The sequence below is a fragment of the Microcebus murinus genome, chromosome 1 (assembly GCF_040939455.1).
Source record: "Microcebus murinus isolate Inina chromosome 1, M.murinus_Inina_mat1.0, whole genome shotgun sequence".
In the NCBI taxonomy this organism is placed as follows: Eukaryota; Metazoa; Chordata; class Mammalia; order Primates; family Cheirogaleidae; genus Microcebus; species Microcebus murinus.
The window spans coordinates 8,615,964-8,634,483 of record NC_134104.1 but is presented as its reverse complement, the minus strand read 5'-3'; the positions used below and the strand labels follow the sequence as shown (position 1 = coordinate 8,634,483).

At 45.8% G+C, this 18,520-nt stretch overlaps 1 protein-coding gene across 2 annotated transcripts in view; it reads left to right on the top strand.

Annotated features, from left to right (window-relative positions):
• The first annotated feature begins 5,565 nt into the window (after positions 1-5,565).
• The window catches only part of DOP1B (DOP1 leucine zipper like protein B), a 116,339-nt gene continuing 103,384 nt past the window's right edge, over positions 5,566-18,520 (top strand). The window contains exons 1-2 of one of the 2 annotated variants that reach the window (XM_076000326.1): positions 5,566-5,701; positions 11,460-11,628. In XM_076000326.1, coding sequence (XP_075856441.1) covers positions 11,491-11,628 — 138 coding nt within the window. In that variant the 5' untranslated portion in view covers positions 5,566-5,701; positions 11,460-11,490. Of the gene's footprint in view, positions 5,702-6,058; positions 6,366-11,459; positions 11,629-18,520 lie in introns of those variants that run through there. The other variant, XM_076000328.1, reaches the window with a different exon arrangement.

Sequence of the window (18,520 nt, the reverse complement as noted above, 5' to 3'; positions counted from 1 at the left end):
CTGTGACCCTGGGGTGGCCACACTCACTGCTTTCAGATGAGAATGGTTTTGCAACCAGGCCTCCATGGTTCCAGTTATACCCTGCAGAAAAAAGACTTGGAGACCAAAATGTCTTATGAAAGAAGAAACATACTTGCAAAAGTTTGCAAGGGAGTTAAGACTTCAGAATAAATGGCTTGTCAAACAACAAAAATTCAGGGGAATTCAAATTCCTTTCAACAATGGAAAAAATACAAAGGAAAAACATTACAAATGTGCCAAGGTTATCAAGTTTATAATAGACTGCTCACAGTGTAAAACAGAAAAGTTGTCATTTGATTATCATAGCCACAAAGGTCACATATCTCCTAACATCAATGTTGCATACATAAAGGATAATGCAGTTTTCCCTTACAGAATAGGTAAAATATGGAAATGCTCAAGTTTCATTTATTTGGGGGACCACTGAACAGGGTGATCAGAGTTATTTCTAGTTCATCATGGGATGTAGGTACTTTCTTTACTCTGACATTCAATGACAGCACCTCAAAGTGTCAGTTTATCACAACCCTCACCTCACTTTTACATCCCCCTGGGGTAGAGGGAAGTCTGAATCCCACTCAGATTGCATCGAACTTTCTTCAGCCCATTTCTATATCACTAATTAATCCAACATGCTCTTACATTCATCTCAGGATGTAGCTCCTAAGACATTTTAATGGCTTATCTGGCTCTAAAAATGTCTTAATGGCTTTCAGTAAGTTTCCTGAACATCTTTCATACTCTCCCTCTGCAGCCAAACTCCAGAATCCTGCTAATGATGGGAAATAGCACAGGAGCCACAGAACACTTTGGGCTCTGCCCGACAAAGTCTCAGACAGGAAGTGCACAGGAAAACAGGCCAGTCCTTTTATTTCTTCTTCCTTTTTTGTCTTTAACCAAATCCTTGTTGGATAAGCATTTGGCCCACCAAGGGCTTAATCACCAACTGCTGCCGAAAATAACATTTCTCATTCTTATGAGAATGGCTGCCCTTATTGGATGGTTTGCCTAGCACCCACTCCAAAATATTATCTCCTGCCCTCCCTCTGCTTTCTCTCCATGTTTGCAGCTACAGCAGCCACAAGGCGACTTTGCCCTCCTAGCCTCTGTTGACTGCTCCAGCTACTCTAAAAAGAAGGACTAGCTGGATTGGATCAGAGCTGTTACTGTGAGTGGCTGCATCCCACCCCATGTGGTCTAAAGAACAGAAGCAGGCAGGCACGAGTAGAAGGCGAACCCTCAAGAGGAGTGTTTAGAGAGTGGACCAAAGAGAAACTCCTCTCTCCACGATGGCACCCCTTCCCTGGCCTCAGATCATTCCTGAAATCCTGGGTTCTAAGAGATGCCCTGAGATACCCTTGTATTCTTAAAATAAGTTTCCCTATTCCTTAAGCTAGGTTAAATTGGGTAGTTTTTGCTTGCAATTAAAAGGAACCTATCTAATAGCAGGGCATTAAAATGTTTCATGTATATACTGAAGGAAAAATAATAATTAGGCTTAGAATCAAAAGGAAAAAAATCATGAACTGAGAACCCATGGCAAACTAAGCCATATATCATGCTTAATATTTTCCTAACATGGTCTTACATATTATCACAATAGTCCTTTGCTTTAGTTCATTTTGTGTTGCTATAATGGAACAGCATAGACTGGGTAATTTATAAAGAAAACAAACTTATTTCTCACAGTTCTGAAGGCTGAAAAGTCCAAGAGCATGGCACCAGCATCTGGTGAGGGCCTTTTTGGTGTGTCATACTCCAGTGGAAGGGCATGAAACAGAACAAGAGCTGAATGCATCCTTTCATCAGGAGCCTACTCCTGCAGTAATGGCATTAATCCACTGATGAGAGCAGAGTCCTCATGACCTAATCACCTCTTAAATGCCCCACCTCTCAACTCTGTTGCATTGCGGATTAAGTCTCCAACACACAAACTTTGGGGGACACATTCAAACCATAACACTCTTTAAGGTAGGTATCAATGTCATTTTTCAAATAAAGAAGTAAAGGCTTGGAGAAGTTAACTTGCCCAAGATTACACAGCTAAGAGTTAAGAGCCAGGATCATATTCAGGATTACCTGGCTGCAAAGTTCCTTGGTGCCTAGCACTTGGCATGTCCAGCTTCACTGATAACTCTAGAGACCATGGATAACTCTCTTGATGTAAAAATTAAGGGAGACGATACATTTAATCTGAGTGATTTATAATCCATGTGGTTATTAGATCCCCAAATTAGCCTCTGTGTAAACTTTTCCATAGAGAAATGAAACATTATTTAAATGCAGCATGTTTTCAATGGATTACCCCATACAATGTGTTTTTTTAGGCACCAGATGGAGCCAGTGGTTCTTTTCACATTAACTTTTCTGTGATGCATTTTTCTAGATTGATGCATGTGGTAAATTCACATATGATATCAGCTTTGGACTTGGCCCTTTGACTTTTCCTTCATCTACCAAACTGCAACAAGGATTGTGGCAGAAGAAAAATGTGAACAATGTTGCAGTGTGGAGATGCAAAAGGTGATGGTTGATGAGTATGACAATGGTTTACTTATTGCTGCAAGTCAGCTGCAAAGTGGGCAAGGCATCAAATATAGAACTGCACAGATTTCTCCACTAGGAGGAACACAGGGCCAACAAAGGGAAGACAGAAGCCAACAGGGACCCGGTGGTTACTATTGAGAAGGGTAGAGTAGAACTTAGTTTATAGAAGAAACTGGCTTAGACTATTACCAGTATCTGCATATCCAAACTCAGAGTGCATTTACCTGGCCAATCTCTCTAATGGGTGGGCCAGCCTGAGTCAGAAAATGTAGTGGGCTCTGATTTATAATGCCTTCTTGCTGTCAAAGGAGGTAAGCACTGAAGTTTGGATTTAAATTAAATTTGAAGGCCGGGCACGGTGGCTCACGCCTGTAATCCTAGCTCTTGGGAGGCCGAGGCGGGCGGATTGCTCAAGGTCAGGAGTTCAAAACCAGCCTGAGCAAGAGCGAGACCCCGTCTCTACTATAAATAGAAAGAAATTGATTGGCCAACTGATATATATATAAAAAATTAGCCGGGCATGGTGGCGCATGCCTGTAGTCCCAGCTATTCGGGAGGCTGAGGCAGAAGGATCGCTCCAGCCCAGGAGTTTGAGGTTGCTGTGAGCTAGGCTGCCGCCACGGCACTCACTCTAGCCTGGACAACAAAGCGAGACTCTGTCTCAAAAAAAAAAAAAATAAATTAATTAATTAATTAAATTTGAAATGCTTTAATTGGTTTGACTATTATCATGCAAGGAACCTGCTCTTTTTACATGTCTTAAACTGATGAACATAGCTAAGTGGACTTTTAGTGACAAAAGTTGACCCCAAAACAGATTTCTTCTAAGAATATGCAAATCTTTTTTCACTAAGCAGATCTGAGAAAACAATATTCAAATCTTAATGTTGTACATTTATTGTCAATCCTAATTATAAATTGAGTTGTTCTTTTAATGATTTACAAACTTAAATTTGTCAAAATTAATTTAAATTAACTCCCTGCACAACTGGAGTTCTTTACAGATAAATTGTATAAATCCAAGGCACATATTTTACCTAAGCATAAACGTATTAGAACAAAGTTGCACATGGTGGTTTTGACACAAGTAGACTGGTTCTTTTTTTTTTTTTTTTAGATAGTGTCTTGCTCTGTCATCTAGGCTGGTGTACAATGGCATGATTATAGCTCACTATAACCTCGAAGTCCTGGGCTTAAGCAATCCTTCCTCATAGCTATGACTACAAGCACACGCCACCATACTTGGTTAATTTTTTTTAAATGTTATTTTTGCATTTGCCCAGACTGGTCTTGAGCTCTTGGCCTTAAGTGATCTTCCTGTCTCATCTTCCCAAAATGCTGGGATTACAGTCACGAGCCACCGTGCCCAGGCTCTCTCTCATTTTAATGGTCAGTGTAAAGTGGTTCTTTCATCTCCATTAATTCAGTGCAGTGGGATGTGGCTAATATTTGAAGAACCTAAAAATCTCACCTACTTGCCAGCTTTTTTGCAGGTTTTGTTTGCTGCTTTTGTAAAAATGCAGTTGATCATATTTTCATTAGGAAATCAAATTTCAGGAAGTTAGTTTTTCCCTGCTAAATGTGGCTGAATCCTTTAGTTTCCCTCTGCTTCTATTTTAAAATCATTCCTAAAATCGACCATTAGAAGATTTACCACTGGGGCACTTGGCACATGCCAAATGAAGATGGAAACAGAATCAGCAGCCTGGCCAGGCCACAGGTCCAGCACCCCAAACTATTAAAATACTCTTGGTGTTTTGGAGGAGGTGACAGATCCGATTTGGAATCCAATACAAACTACATTACCCTCTTCCCAGGATCCCAAAGTTACACAAGGTATTCTAAACAATTTCCAAGTGTTCATGGACCTCCCCACCTCCAACCTCATTCATGGACTGCCTGGCCTTACACCAACTCCAGACTAGGGCCAACAATTTCTAAAGGAGCCTCGGGGTTAAAATGAGCAGCGGCCACCGCGGAAATCACAACCTTATTCCACAGGCGGCACCGCGTTCGGGGCTGGGAGCCCCAACAGGGGCACGGGGGTAGGCAGGGCCGACGCTCACCTGAGCTCTGCCGGACTTCCCCGCCTCAAGGTCTCGTCCCGCAGCTGTCAGGCTGGTCGGTCCGGGTCCGGACGCTCGTGGGGATGGCAGGAAGGGGTCACGGTTTGTCCACGGGTGACATCGAGTTCTCCTTGAGGCGGAGCCCACCCGAGGAGCCCATTCCAGGAAGACGCGAGGGTCGGAAAGATGAGGCCTGTGGGGGCGACTTCACGCGCCGAGCGTGCACGGAAGGGCTAATTCGGCCTCCTCCTGAGGGAAGAGGGTCTGGGTGTGGTCCCGACGGAAAGGATGGGGTGAGCCGGGTGCCACGCTCCGTCCTCGGACCCCACCGTTCTCCTTTTCCACAATTCCGCAGCATTTCCGAGGGCTGAGGCAGGGGTGCACGACCTCGGGCAGGCAGTCACCAACGTCCCCTTCCGTTCGGGTGTGCCGAGGACTCCAACGTGAGGGGCGGACGCCACGCCGCCCACCTGTAGTAGGCCTTCTCGGGAGCAGTCCGCCGCCAAGCGCCGCCCTCGGCGGGGAAGCTGAGGAGGACTCCGGCTCCCTGACTGGGCAGCGGCGGCGCCACAACAAGCCCAGCGCGCTAAGGCGCCGCCTCCCGGGCCCGCCCCGGCCCCGCGCGGGGAGAATCCGCGCTAAGTCCCGCCCCTCAGGTCCAGGGCCCGCCCCCGCCCGGCCCCCGCGCGCCGAAGCCCCGCCCCTGATCCCACCTCCTCGCGTCAAGACCCCGCCCCCAGTCCCGCCCCGCGCGCCGACGCCCCGCCCCTGATCCCACCTCCTCGCGTCAAGACCTCGCCCCCAGTCCCGCCCCGCGCGCCGACGCCCCGCCTCTGATTCCTCCTCCACGCGTCAAGGCCCCGCCCCGAGTCCCGCCCCGCGCGCCGAGGCCACGCCTCCCTGCCCCGCCCCCCCCGGAGCCGCGGCTGCTGGGCTCGGGCGCGGCGCTTGCCCGGCTGTCCTGGCTCCCCGCCGCGCCGCAGCCCCCGCCTGCCGTCTCTCCCGCACCCCTGCGGCTCCTGCACGCCGCACGTGGGCGCGCCCGCCGAGAAGGGCCGCTGCCGCGGGTAAGTCGTGCCCGCGCCTGCCGGGCACCAGCCCCTCGGCTGCGGGGCGAAGCTGGGGGCGCGGGCGTCTCCCCGCCGCGGGCCCGCGGGCGGCGAGGCAGCGCGGGAGCCCGTCCCCGGTTCGGAGCGGTCGGGCGGCGCCGCGGGGGCGATCCCGCGGTGCAGACGGCTCCCCGGCCGGCGGCGCGCGCTGCTGCAGTGCGGGGGCGGCCCGCCGGGGCGGCGCGTGGGCGCGGGGCGCGGGCGGGAGACCCGGACGCGGCTGCGAGGCTGGGTGGGTCCCCCTCCCGGTTCCCCGCGCCCCGCTGGTTCCTCGCGGCGCGATGTGCGGCCACGCCCTCGCGGAGCCGGGCGCGGCCTGGGGGCCGGCAGGTGGAGGTCAGGAGGGTCACGGCCCCGCCGGCCGGCCGCGGGGACTCGGCCTTTGTTTGCTCGTGCGGTCCTGGCTGGGGACGCGGACTTGCAGAACGAAGGCTTTGCTGCCAAGGCAAGACCCCGTCTTCCGCTGTGCCCAGAAGAAGGGATGAGCCGCAGTGCGCCCTCGCCGGCCTGGCCCCTGCGCCTTGCAGGCTTCCCTGCTGCTGACCCAGACCGGTCCCCGCAGGTGTGGCCCTCAATTCGGACGGCGGCCTCACGTTTGGGAAGACCTTTCTGGGATTTTTTGGTAAGGTGATGGAGAACACCCCACCACCACCACCAAAGCCTACTTCTATTAGGTGTCTTAAATTCTTTCCAGTGCAGTTTAATTGCCACTCTGAAAGACCAGGTTCAAAATAATGTATCCTAGAGTCTATTAAGCCAGTTGGTGACGAGTGTTTCTGTGCTGTAGACTAAGGGTCATTATCTGGGGGTTTTGTTGTTGTTGTTGTTTGCTAATATTACATATCTGTTATCTATCAGTAAATGTTCTTGCTCATGGGAGGGTCATTCTGTCCTCGTCTTCATCTAACTCAGAACTGTTCCTTCACGTAAACATATTGACAGTGAACTTCTTTGAGATCTGGCAGTTCGTTTTTCACTTGAACTTGTTTCTCTAAGCAATTAAGAGGGGATGAGGTGAGAGAAATTTCCTGCTGACATTTTAGATTTTAAGGTGGGTACATCTGGCTGACCAGATATATTTGTTCATATGGTTACTCCTTCGTGTATGTAATTGTTTGAGCTATATAAGTGTCGGTTTTACCGAACCATTTGGATCTGTCACAGAAAAGGTATCCGGGAGAGATTGCAAGATGGATGGCAAAAGAGTTAAGGGCTGAACTATTAATTTTACTACTAGCATAACGTACCGGAGGCCCTGCGGTATCTCACTGACCTGAGCTGGAATCTGGTTCTGCTAGCTGCTCCGTGTATGACCTGGGCAGTTTTCCAAATGGCCTGATCTCCAGTATTCTCCTCTTGGGACTGAGAATACCATCTCACAGGACTCCTGTGTGTTGAATGAGAGAGATCCATGCATAAATGGTGGCTTTACTAAACTCACCCAGATTTGCTTAGTAACATAACATCACATGCCCCTTATTTTGAAATAAAGAGCTTGCTGGAATGACTATTTCCAAACTTCTCGCTTGTGCTATTAAGCCAAATAATAATTTCTTCATGTTGCTGACCATAACATTGAACCACTCCAGTTACCTGCTCTCACCTGGCTGGCACCCTCCTTCCCGAGAGTGGTGGTGCCCTTTGCCACCCCACCTCCTAAGCACACACCTACCTTATCGCTGACGCAGTTCTCTTCCTGGTAACTCTAGCTGCCCACACCTGCAGGCTTTGAGGTCTCCTCTTCTGGTAGTTGAGCTTCCTCTTGCCAGCATCAGACTCTGTTACTTCAGCTACCCTCCATCACTGTGTGTGCCACATTAAATTGCAATTTTATATTTAGGTGCTTCTTTTTTTGTTAGGCTAAGAAATATGAGGGTAGGAACCTTGTCTTATTCATGTTTCTTTCCTCGGCTCTTAGACACGTAATAGAGTGAACAGACTATGCGTGGAGCATTGCAGTGGTTCAGAGATGCTGGATTTCAGACCTGTAAATTTCCTGATTTACCAACTTTAGTTTTTACTTAGTAAAAGCAACAGACTACCACCTCTCATTACCATCCTTTCCTTGATGTTTTCAAAAAGTGTGAAGGCTGTTATTTCAGAAAAAGGGACAGGCCTTTCCAAGAATGCGTAGGTAATCTTATTTTGTGGGTGTGTATGCATAGTGCAGTATGTTTTTGCAGAGAAGCACAGCATGTGCAAAGGCTCTGTGGTGGAATAGGCTTTTTTGGAACATGCAGAATGCAGTAAGGAGAGAAGTGGGTAGAATCCTGTAGGCTGAGGAAGGGATTGTTTGAATTTATTGTAAGTTTAATGGGAAGAGTTTGAAAGATGGCAGTTATATGCAGTAATTTATGTTTTAAGAGGATTCTTGGAGTGCTGTGTGAAAATACATTGGAGGGGGCAAAAATGAGAGAGAACCATCAGGAACCCTCTGCAAACTTCCAGGGAACAGGTGGCTTGCACAGCCGTGGAGTACAGATGGAGAGCATTGAGTCAACAGGTGTTTTGGAGGAAGAGGGGACAGGGCTTGGGCTGAGTGTGGCAGTGAAGAGAAGGAAGAGTCCAGAATTACAAAAGGTCCCATAGATAGAGGGGCCACTTTCTGGGAAGGGGACAACTAGAGAAGAGCATGTTTAGGAGATGGAACTGAAAGTTTAGTCTTTTCAACAGCTTTATTGAGGTATAACTGACAGACCAGCATCTAATTTTAGCACATTTCAGTTACCTCACAAAGAGGCAGTAACTGCCTGTTTCTACACCACCCTAGGCAGCCACTAATCTACTTGCCATTTCTATAGATTTGCCACCTACTCTAGGCATTTCATATAAATGGAATTATATAATATATAGTGTTGTGTGGCTGGCTTGTTCCACTAAGTGTGTATTTTCTGAGTTCATACAGGTTGTAGTATGTATCAGTACTTTGTTCCTTTTCATTGTCTAATGGTTGCTTGTCTTATTCAGGCTGCCATAACAAAATACAATAAACTGGGTAGCTTATAAATAATAGAAATTTATTTCTCGCAGTTCTGGAGGCTGGGAAGTTCAAGATCAAGGTGCTGGCAGATTCAGTGTCCAGTGGGGCTTGCTTTCTGGTTCATAGATGGCACCTTCTCCCTGTGTTCTCACATAATGGAGAGGACAGCCAGGCTCCCTTGGGCCCCTTTTAAAAGGACACTAATCCCATTCATGAGGGCTCTGTGCTTGTGACCCAATCACTGTCCAAAGGCCTCACTTCCTAATGTCATCACCTTGGGGGTTAGGATTTCAACATATGCATTGGGGGCCGGGGACCCAAGCAAGCAGCACCTGGGAATCTAGTTTTGGAAGCACTAAGTTTGAGACACCTGTGCCACATTCAGGTGTAGAGGTCAAGTGGGTATTTGCATGAACTTGAACCTTGGAGAGGGAGGTTGGGGGAGAGAGCATTATTAATCGGAGTCATTGGGATGTAGATGATATTTTCAAGTTATAGGAATAGAGAAATCACCAAGGATAAAGAGAGAGAGGAAGAGGTCCCAAGGCTTGATACCAGGGAATGCCAGTGTTTAGCAGTGGGTAGAGGAGGAGGAGAGAAGTGCAGAGGGAAGTGGGAAGCAGGCTCCAGGGCTGATGGGGCCAGAGGAGTGTGTGGGCCAACAGAAGGCTGCTTTGAGAAGGAGGAAGTGGTCTGCTGCAGACTCCTACTGAGAGGTAAAGTGAGGAAAGAGAAGGGACCACTGGCAATGATGACTTGAAAGTAGTGGTGGCCCTGAGAGGATTGGAGTGGGTTTGGAGTGATCAGAAAGTGAAGTAGAGACACCATGAAATTCTCACAATGTCACTGGCCAGTAAATGAAAAATTCAGGCTTAAAGAACATGTTGTACTTACAGTTAAGTTTCTTGCATCTACCATACTTGCTTTTTTACTTGATTGACTATGTGCAACTTGGTTAGCAATGAAACCAACTAACTATGCTCCATCATATTTAATCACATAATGTTGCTCTATGTTTTTCTGTCTTCTTTCAGAATAAGCATACTAGCAAAATACTGTTTTAACCTCATGTATTTATCAGAATTGTGGTTGTCTGTAATAGGAAACCTGATTGAATTGTAACTTAAACAAATTAGCTGTTACGTGCAGAAAACATAGAGCAGAGATAGAGCTTCCAGGGTTGTACGTGGTGCCTTCCTAGTGCCATCAGGGCCTCAACTGCTCTCTCTTTCCACTCAGCCATCCTTAGTTTGTGACTTTTGTGCATGTTTTGTCATGGTTGCAAGATGTGGCTTCACTCCAACATCAAAGCTTTGTTCCAGGCAGAAATGAGAAGAGTGAAGGGAAAAAGCTTATGCCAGAGGAGTCTGCTTCCTTTCAAACAGCTTTCCTAACTACCAGGTTCTACTGACATTTCATTGTCTAGAGCTTTCAGGTGGCCATCTAGCTGCAAGGGAGTCTGAAAACTGTGGTGCTGCCCTGAACAAAATTAGAGTTCCATTAGTATGGAGAAGGGGGGACAAGAAATTTTGGGTAGGTGTCTGACACACTTTAAATAGAACTTCATCTGGTAAAGACTAAAGAATGGGAGCAAATCAAAACCCTGAAGCACTCTTTTTGAGAAAATGCTAAAATATGGAACTTGGTGACAGATCAAAGGAAGGATTTTACATATCCATGTCTGACAAAATACTTTTCAGAGTTGTAACTTGTTTGAATAGACTGATGAGTTAACTTTCAGATTTTTTTAAAGGAAGGAATAAAAACAAAATGACATAAGCATGCACTTGTATTTGTATATGTTATAATGTATACATGGTAGATGTTTTTAAAAAGTCAAATAAGTGCAGCATCTCATTCTTTATTCTTTATTTCATTTTGTTACATTAGGGACAAAAATAAAAGAAAATGGTTGCTGTTAGCATTGGGATTAGACTGTATGTCTGAGGCTTTGCAGTGGCTGCGTTGGTTCGTATGTAAAGAATGCATTTAGCGAAAGAAAAAAATTAAAGAATCCATCAAAGAATATGTTACAAGAACAAGAAGAATAGAATGAGCCTGCTTGGGCCCGGTTTTAACACACCCTCCATCCGAACTCCGAGCTCTTCAGGAGGCATAAAGCCTAGGGCAGCACCCAGCCAGGCCTGGCTGGTAATTGCAGCTTAGTAACTGAACAAGCACTTGGTGGATGTGTGACAACACTGCTCTCAGATGCCTCATCGTTAATCATTACATCCTTGTTTTATTTAATGTTTTATATTTTTTTCCACCTGATTTTCTTATAGAATGTTTGCTATCGTCTAGTCTAGTTATAGAGGATTGAATCGCTACATAGACTGTTCAGGTTAAGAGCTTTTCCTTATGTTTTATAAATGCCCTACGATAGGAAGGGCCTTCTGCATTCAGAATTACCAACTGGCAACAATCTGTGGTTTAGCAGCTTTGCAAGTTTCACTCCTAGAATTCATTTTGTCAGTTAAGTGAAACCCTAGCATTCTTGCTTCTTTCTGCTCCCATGCATTTGTCTCCCTCGGAACCCATGAGGGCAGGAAATGTTTATCTTTTAATCTACCACATTGCCTGGCCCAGAAGCCTTGCTAAATATTTGAATTGCATTGCCAAGTGTGTTTGTACATAGCCGTGCTTGTGGACACGTGTCTTCTGTAGCTCTGGGTTGAGAATGATTTGTGTCCTTGAATGGCTCTCTCATTGGGTTATTTTTTGTTTCGCTTTTAGATACTTTCTCAGCTGTCGGTGAGAATGTAAGATGGATCCAGAGGAGCGGGAGCTGTTAAATGATTATAGATACAGAAATTACTCTTCAGTGATTGAGAAGGCTTTAAGAAATTTTGAATCTTCAAGCGAATGGGCGGATCTCATATCTTCACTTGGCAAGCTCAACAAGGTAGGTGGCGCATATGCTGTTTGGATTGCACACAGCGGTGGGAACACAACTGGCTTTTTATTATTAGAAGCAATTCATGATTATAACAGAGAATACAGAAAGAAAAATCACCCATAATTCTGTCACCCAGAATTACCCACTGTTGACCTATCTGTGTAGATATCTCCTTCCGGCTTTTTATGAGAATTGATATAGTATTGATATAGTTTAACAATCTTTTTTTTTTTTTTGACAAAAGGTCTTACTATATTACCCAGGCTAGTCTCAAATTTTCTGAACTCAAGCAACCCTCAGCCTCCCAGGTAGCTGGGATTATAGGCATGAGCCACTATGCCCAGCTAGTTGTACAGTCTTTTTCTTAGTAATATTTATGTCTAAGCAAAATACAATTTAAAATTGTCAAATCATTTATTCAAAGATTGCTCTTTTTGTACTTCTTAGGATTTTTTTTTCTGCCTTTTCTTCTTTGACCTACTTCTTTGACCATTTTACTGCTTACTGGTAACTCCTAGAAAACAATAAAGGGTGAAATAAATATTGAAATCTGCCTGGAACTTGTGTGTGTGCATGTATGTATGTGTGTGCGTGCATGCATGCGTGTGTGTGTGTGTGTGTCTGTTTGGTTGAGGGAAAGGAGTCAGGTCTAGGAAAGCCAAATATACTCTATATGTGACTATTGTATTTTCCCCTCCTGCCCACAAGGATGATGGCAGTTATGACAGGTAGGTAGGAGTATCTGGGCTTGAAGAGGCTGTACTGGGCTCTGTTGCTGTCTGGACAGGATCTGAGTTTGGAGCCTGAGTTCTAGGTGGGAGTTGGGAAATGCCCAACTCTACTCTGAAGGTTTCAGCTCCCCAAGTCAGACACACCAGGGGACTTGGGGTGAGTGAAGATTTGAGCAGCCTGACCTGGTGTGCACTGCCCGGGCAGCAGCCCAACACTAATTACCAGAAAGCAGCAGCGAGCCCTGACAGATGGCTGTCAGGCACAGTGGAGATAGGCAGCTATTACAGCTTGTGGCCAGGAAACTGCTGGCCTCTTGCAAGGCATATTTACAACACGTAAATGTCATGGCCTGGTGCTGTCTGGGGTGGGTAAACGTGTACTCCTAAGGTTTTCCTTTACAACAGGAAATAAGAACTCGAGAGACTCTAAGAGCTAAGGACAGCCCCCTCAGTGGACAGCCAACAAGGAAATGGATTATTCCCTAGAGCTTCTAGAAAAGAACACAACCCTGCCAGTACCTTGATTTTAGCTTTGAGAGACATGGTTTAGACTTCTCATCTATAGAATCATAAAATAATAAATTTATGTTGTTTTAATCTGCAGAAAACCAAAAAAAATAACTTGAGAATTCTTTAGTTGCACAGCTCCAACTCAGGAATTCTCAAGCTGAAGACAGCGTTCGCTGACTTGCACGGAGGCAGATTACGTTTTTAGGGGAAAGGGAGAAGCAGTAGAGTGGGATTGAGACATGCTCAAGTTCTTCTCAATGTTCTACTGTTTTAGTTCCCTGCTCTCCTGGAGTCTAGAGTCTAAGAACAGCATACTTTGTGGCAGGTGAGAGGGAGTAGGAAGACAGTGTTCATTGTCTCTGCTTTTTTTCTTTATTGAGATGAAATTCACCATTTATCCATTTTAAAGTGTAGTGTTAAATGGCTTTTAGTACATTTACCATGTTGTGCAATGGTCACTACTTTCTAGTCCCAGAACCTTTTCATCACCCCCGAAGGAAACCCATACCCATTAAGCGGTTCTTCTCCATTCCTCCCTCCCCCCAGCCCCTGGCAATGACTAATCTACTTTCAGTCTCTAGGAACAGTTCCTATAAATGGAATCATACTCTGTGTGCCTTTCTGTATCTGGTTATTTCACTTAGCATAATGTTCTCAGGGTTCATCCATGTTGTAGTATATGTCAGAATTTCCTTCTTTTTATGGCTGAATAATATTCCATTGTGTGGATAAGCTACATTTTCTTTATCCATTGATCAGTTAATGAACATGTATGTTTCTACCTTTTGACTATTGTGAACAGTGTTATGAGTGTTCATGTACAAGTTTTTGCTTGAACACAAGTCTTCAGTTCTTTTGGGTACATGCTTAGGAGTAGAATTGCTGTGTTATATGGAAACTCCATTTAATTCATCAAGGAGCCACCAAACCGTTTTCCTCAGCAGTTGTATCATTTTACATTCCCACCAGCAATGCATGAGTTTTCCAATTTCTCCACACCCTCACCAACACTTAATTTCAGTTTTTGTGATGATAGCCATCCTAGTGGGTGTGAAGTGATAATTTGAGTGTGGCTTTGTTTTGTATTTCCCTAATGACTACTAAATTTGAGCATCTTTTCATAACTTGTTGACCATTTGTACATCTTTTAGGGAGAAATTTCTATTCAAGTATTTTGCCCATTTTTTTTCTTTTTCTTTTTCTTTTCCTTTTTTTTTTTTTTTTTTCTGAGACAGGATCTCACTCTGTTGTCTAGGCTAGAGTGCAGGGGTGTCATCATAGCTCACTGCAACTTCAGATTCCTGGGCTCAAGCAGTCCTCTTGCCTCAACCTCCTGATTAGTTGGGACTACAGGCGTGCACCACCATGCCCAGCGAATTAAAAAAAATTTTTTTAGAGACAAGGTCTTGCTAGGTTTCTTAGGCTCGTCTTGAACTCCTGGCCTCAAAGTGATCCTCCTGCCTTAGCCTCTCAAAGTGCTAGGATTATAGGTGTGAGCCACCATGCCTGGCCACTTTGCCCATTTTTAAGCCAGGTTGTTTATTGTTTTATTGTTGATTTGTAAGAGTTCTTTATATATTTTGGGTACTAGACCCTTGTCGGATATGTGATTTGCAAACTTTTTCCCCCCATTCTTCAGGTTGTCTTTTCACTTTCTTAATAGTATTCTTTGATGTCCATAAGTTTTTTATTTTGGTAAAGTCTAATTTATGTTTTTTCCTGGATGCTTGTGCTTTCAGTGTCATACCTAAGAAACTGTTGCCAAATCCAAGATCATACAGATTTTCCCCTTTGTTTTCGTTTAAGAGTTTTATAATTTTAGGTCTTTGATCCATTTTGAGTTAATTTTTGTATATCATGTAAGATTGTGGTCCAACTTAATTCCTTTGCATGTGGATATCCAGTTTTCCCAGCACCATCTGTTGAAGGAACTGTTCTTTTCCTGTTGAGTGGTCTTGGAACCCTTCTTGAAAATCAATTGGTTGTAGGGATGTGGGTTATTTCTGGACTCTCATTTCTCTTCCGTTGATCTGGATGTCTGTCCTTAATGCCAGTACCACCCTGTTTTAATAATTAGCTTTGTAGTAAGTTTTGAAATCGGGAAGTGAGATTCCTCCAACTTTGTTCTTTTTCAGAATTGTTTTGGCTACTCAAGGTCCCTCAGAATTCCATATGAATTTAAGAATCAGTTTGTCAATTTGCAAAAAAGCCACTGGGATTTTGGTAGGGATTGCACTGAATCTGTGAATTGCTGTGGGGAGTATTGCCATCTTACCAGTCTTAAGTCTTCCAACCCATGAATGCAAGATGACTTTCCATTTATTTTGGAACATATATTTCTTGAGCTAGGAAAAATTATAAACTTGTTAAGTGCAGTCCTCAAGTAGTGAGGTATTCTGTTAAACAGGCTTTGTTTCAGTATACCTGAAAAACTCTCTAAAATGTTTAATCCTTTTAGCCCACCTTTTAAAATGCAAGTTATTGAGTATAGTTGAATGTTTCTTTGAGGACCTTTTAAAGCATTGGCCCTTCATTCATTCTATAGCTATTTGAGTACCTCCAAGGTGCCCGCCGTGTGCTAGGTACTGTAGTATATCAGAGAACAAGACCAACAAGCCCCTGCACACCTGCTGGTGGGGATGGGAGGGAGAAGGACAATCAACTAGATGCACAGGATGTGAGGTCGTATTGGCTGTTGTGTGCATAGTGAGGAACAGAGGGGACAGTGAGTGTTAGGGAGCAGTGCAGTGTTCAATGTGCCGTCAGGTAAGCCTTGCAGAGAAGTTGCCATCTAACCAAGTGCAGAGGCTATGCTGTTTCTGCAGCTCAGAGGATGCCAATGAGGTTGTCCCTGAGCATGCAAGGGGCGGGGTGGGCATAGGAGGTGAGGCCAGAGAGGCAGGAGGTGGGAGGGCATCGGATCTTGTAAGTCTTTCAGAACTGGGGTCCTAACAATGGCTGCTGGGTTAGATTGGAGCCATTGGCCAGAGTCAGGCAGAGTGGAGCCTGGCCTGGTGTCCCATTGGTATGACAAACCATTTCCAGCTGTTCCGCTGGGTGCTGACGGCAGGTGGGGGCAGGCAGGGCAGAGGTGGGGAGCCCACTCCGGAGGCTGCTGCTGTAGCGCAGGGTAGCAGTAGAGAGGTGCTGGGATTCTGAGCGTCCTGTGAAGGGGTGACTGAGGATTTGCTCACGGGTCAGATGTGGGATACAACAGAAAGAAAGGAGTTCAGCGTGACTCCAGGTTTTCAGCTTGAGAAGCCAGAGGGTGAGACATGGAGTCTGCAGAGGAGCAGGCTCCAGGGGTGGGCAGGAAGACCAGGGTTCACTTTGGGATGGCGCGGTTTGTCTGGTGGCCATCCCAGTGTGACATCCGCAAGCATCTGGACCTGAGTTGCAGGTCTGGACTGGAGCGGCACGTTGGGAGCTGCCAGACAGAGATGGTGTTGAAGGTCCTGAGACAGGAAGCGAGTGTAGACAGGGGAGAGATGAGGCCCAAGACTGGGGTCTGGGGCTCCCAATAAGGAAAGAGGTCAAGAGAAGGAGGGAACCAGCACGAGAGCCTGGGAAGGGTCCCTGGTGAAGCCAGGAGTCCTGGAAGAGCATGTGCTTGCCCGTGTCAGATCCCACAAAGGGGCGAGTGTGATGAGGTCTGAGACGGACTCCTGGGGTCAGCCATGCAGAGGTCCTGGGAGCGGGGAGGGGTTGGAGTGACCGGAGACACAGGAAGCTGCCCGTGCAGAGAGCATTCTCGATGGGGCTCTTCATTGCACAGCGTGGGCTTTGGAGAAGGGATAGACCAAGACCAATGTCCACCGACTGTTGTGTACTCAGTGAGCTGTGTTCTGAACAACAAATCCTGCCTTGTCATTGTTCTCTCTTCTCTCTGTCTTATTTTTAATTATAGAATACAAATAAAATGTACCATTTTAACCATTTTTTAAGTGTACAATTCAGTATGGTCATTGCTCTCTTTTAAAAGATGGGTACCAATAGTTAAGTGAAAAGGTTCTGGTGTTGAGATCCATACGATGAAGGATTTATGGTACAATCTAAGAAATATCTGGGATGGAAAAGCCTGGTGCTCAGAGTCCTAGGCCTGCTGCCAGGCCTGGGCATGTTTCTTAATCTCTCTGTACTCTGGTTTCCTTGTGATATAAATGGGACAGCAGTGCCAACCTCAGCATTCAATTCAGAGCTGTCTAGTGTAGCTAATACTTACATACTGGCACAGTTTGAAGCATTTTGTGTTAACTGACTCAACGATCAAAGCAACTCCAGGAGAGGATGCTCCTATTAGCTCTGTTTTTAGATGAGAAAACTGAACCATAGAAAGATCTTCTGTGTAGCACATGGCACAGCGGATGCACTCTGGACGGGCAGAGACTCTCGCTCCCTCCTCCTGCCATGTTCTGGGTGCCCAGGACAGTTGTGGGTGCTGTGTAAATACGTGGGTTCCGGATGGACAGCCTCAGTCTGTTCCCAGGTGGGCATCTGGAAGTACGTGAACCCTGAGTTCACTCTGCTGCTAGCGTAAGTTTTGTTCCTTACCCCAGTGATGTGGGAAACACAGAATAACCCCACGAAGGGTGAGCAAAGCCAGTAACAAAGGGACGCAGCAGTGCAAAATGGCCTGGCCCATAAGTGCATCTGGGCACAGCCGGGAATTCAGTCAGATACAGGGATTCCACCGCCTCTACTGGAGCATCCTGCTTTCCCCTAACACCCATCCTCAACCAGGTCAGGGTTTTCTTGGGGACAAATGGTACAAAGTGGGCTTTCTCTTTTACTCATTCCCTTCCAATCCTTGGCAATATATCAAAGTCCAGTTCTAAACACCTTCCTTTCCCCCCCCCCCAGCTTCATGGAGGTATAATTGACAAAAATTCTATATATTCAAGGTATACAACATGATGTCTTTACATATATGCACACTGTGAAATGGTTACCACCATCAAGCTAAATGACACATCTGTCGCCTCTCCTAGTTACTTTGTGTGTCTGCGTGTGGTGAACAAACTCAAGATCAGCTCTCTTGGCAGATTTCAAGTATACGGTACATTATTATTAAGTGTTGGATAAGAGTTTTAAAAGATGGCTTTTTTTGCGGTTGTTACCCGAGGAATCCCTCAACTGTCTCTTCTTGACCCTCAGTTTTTGTTCTCTGCTGCTGTGATGAGGCCATGAGGCAGAGCGGCCACCTTGAAGAATTTGCAAGATATCCTTGGGAGGAGGGTGACACCGTCAGTCCCTGGCTCAGTCCTGCCCATGGCGGCCAACATTCATAGAGAGGCTTACTGTGTGCTAAGCAGTTGGCATGCATTATCGTATAATACTTAGCACTGTATCTTGAGATTGGTCTCAGGTTAAGCAACTCGTGCAAGGTCCCAGCCGGCCCGTAGTGGAGAGAGGGCTCAGACCGAGTCCAGCCTGGCTCCAAAGCCCATGCTCTTGAGCAGAGCTTCCCAGCCTTTTTCATTCCGATATCTATACAGCTCACAGAAGGGGAAAGGGCTATACCTCTTTGTTGCCAAGGACCCTGTCATCATTACCCAAACAAGGTAGGTACAATTATTAGCCCCTTTTAACTGATGGGGGGTTAACTAACTTGCCCAGGGTCATGTGGCTATTAAGTGGTTATTATGGGTCAAATTGTG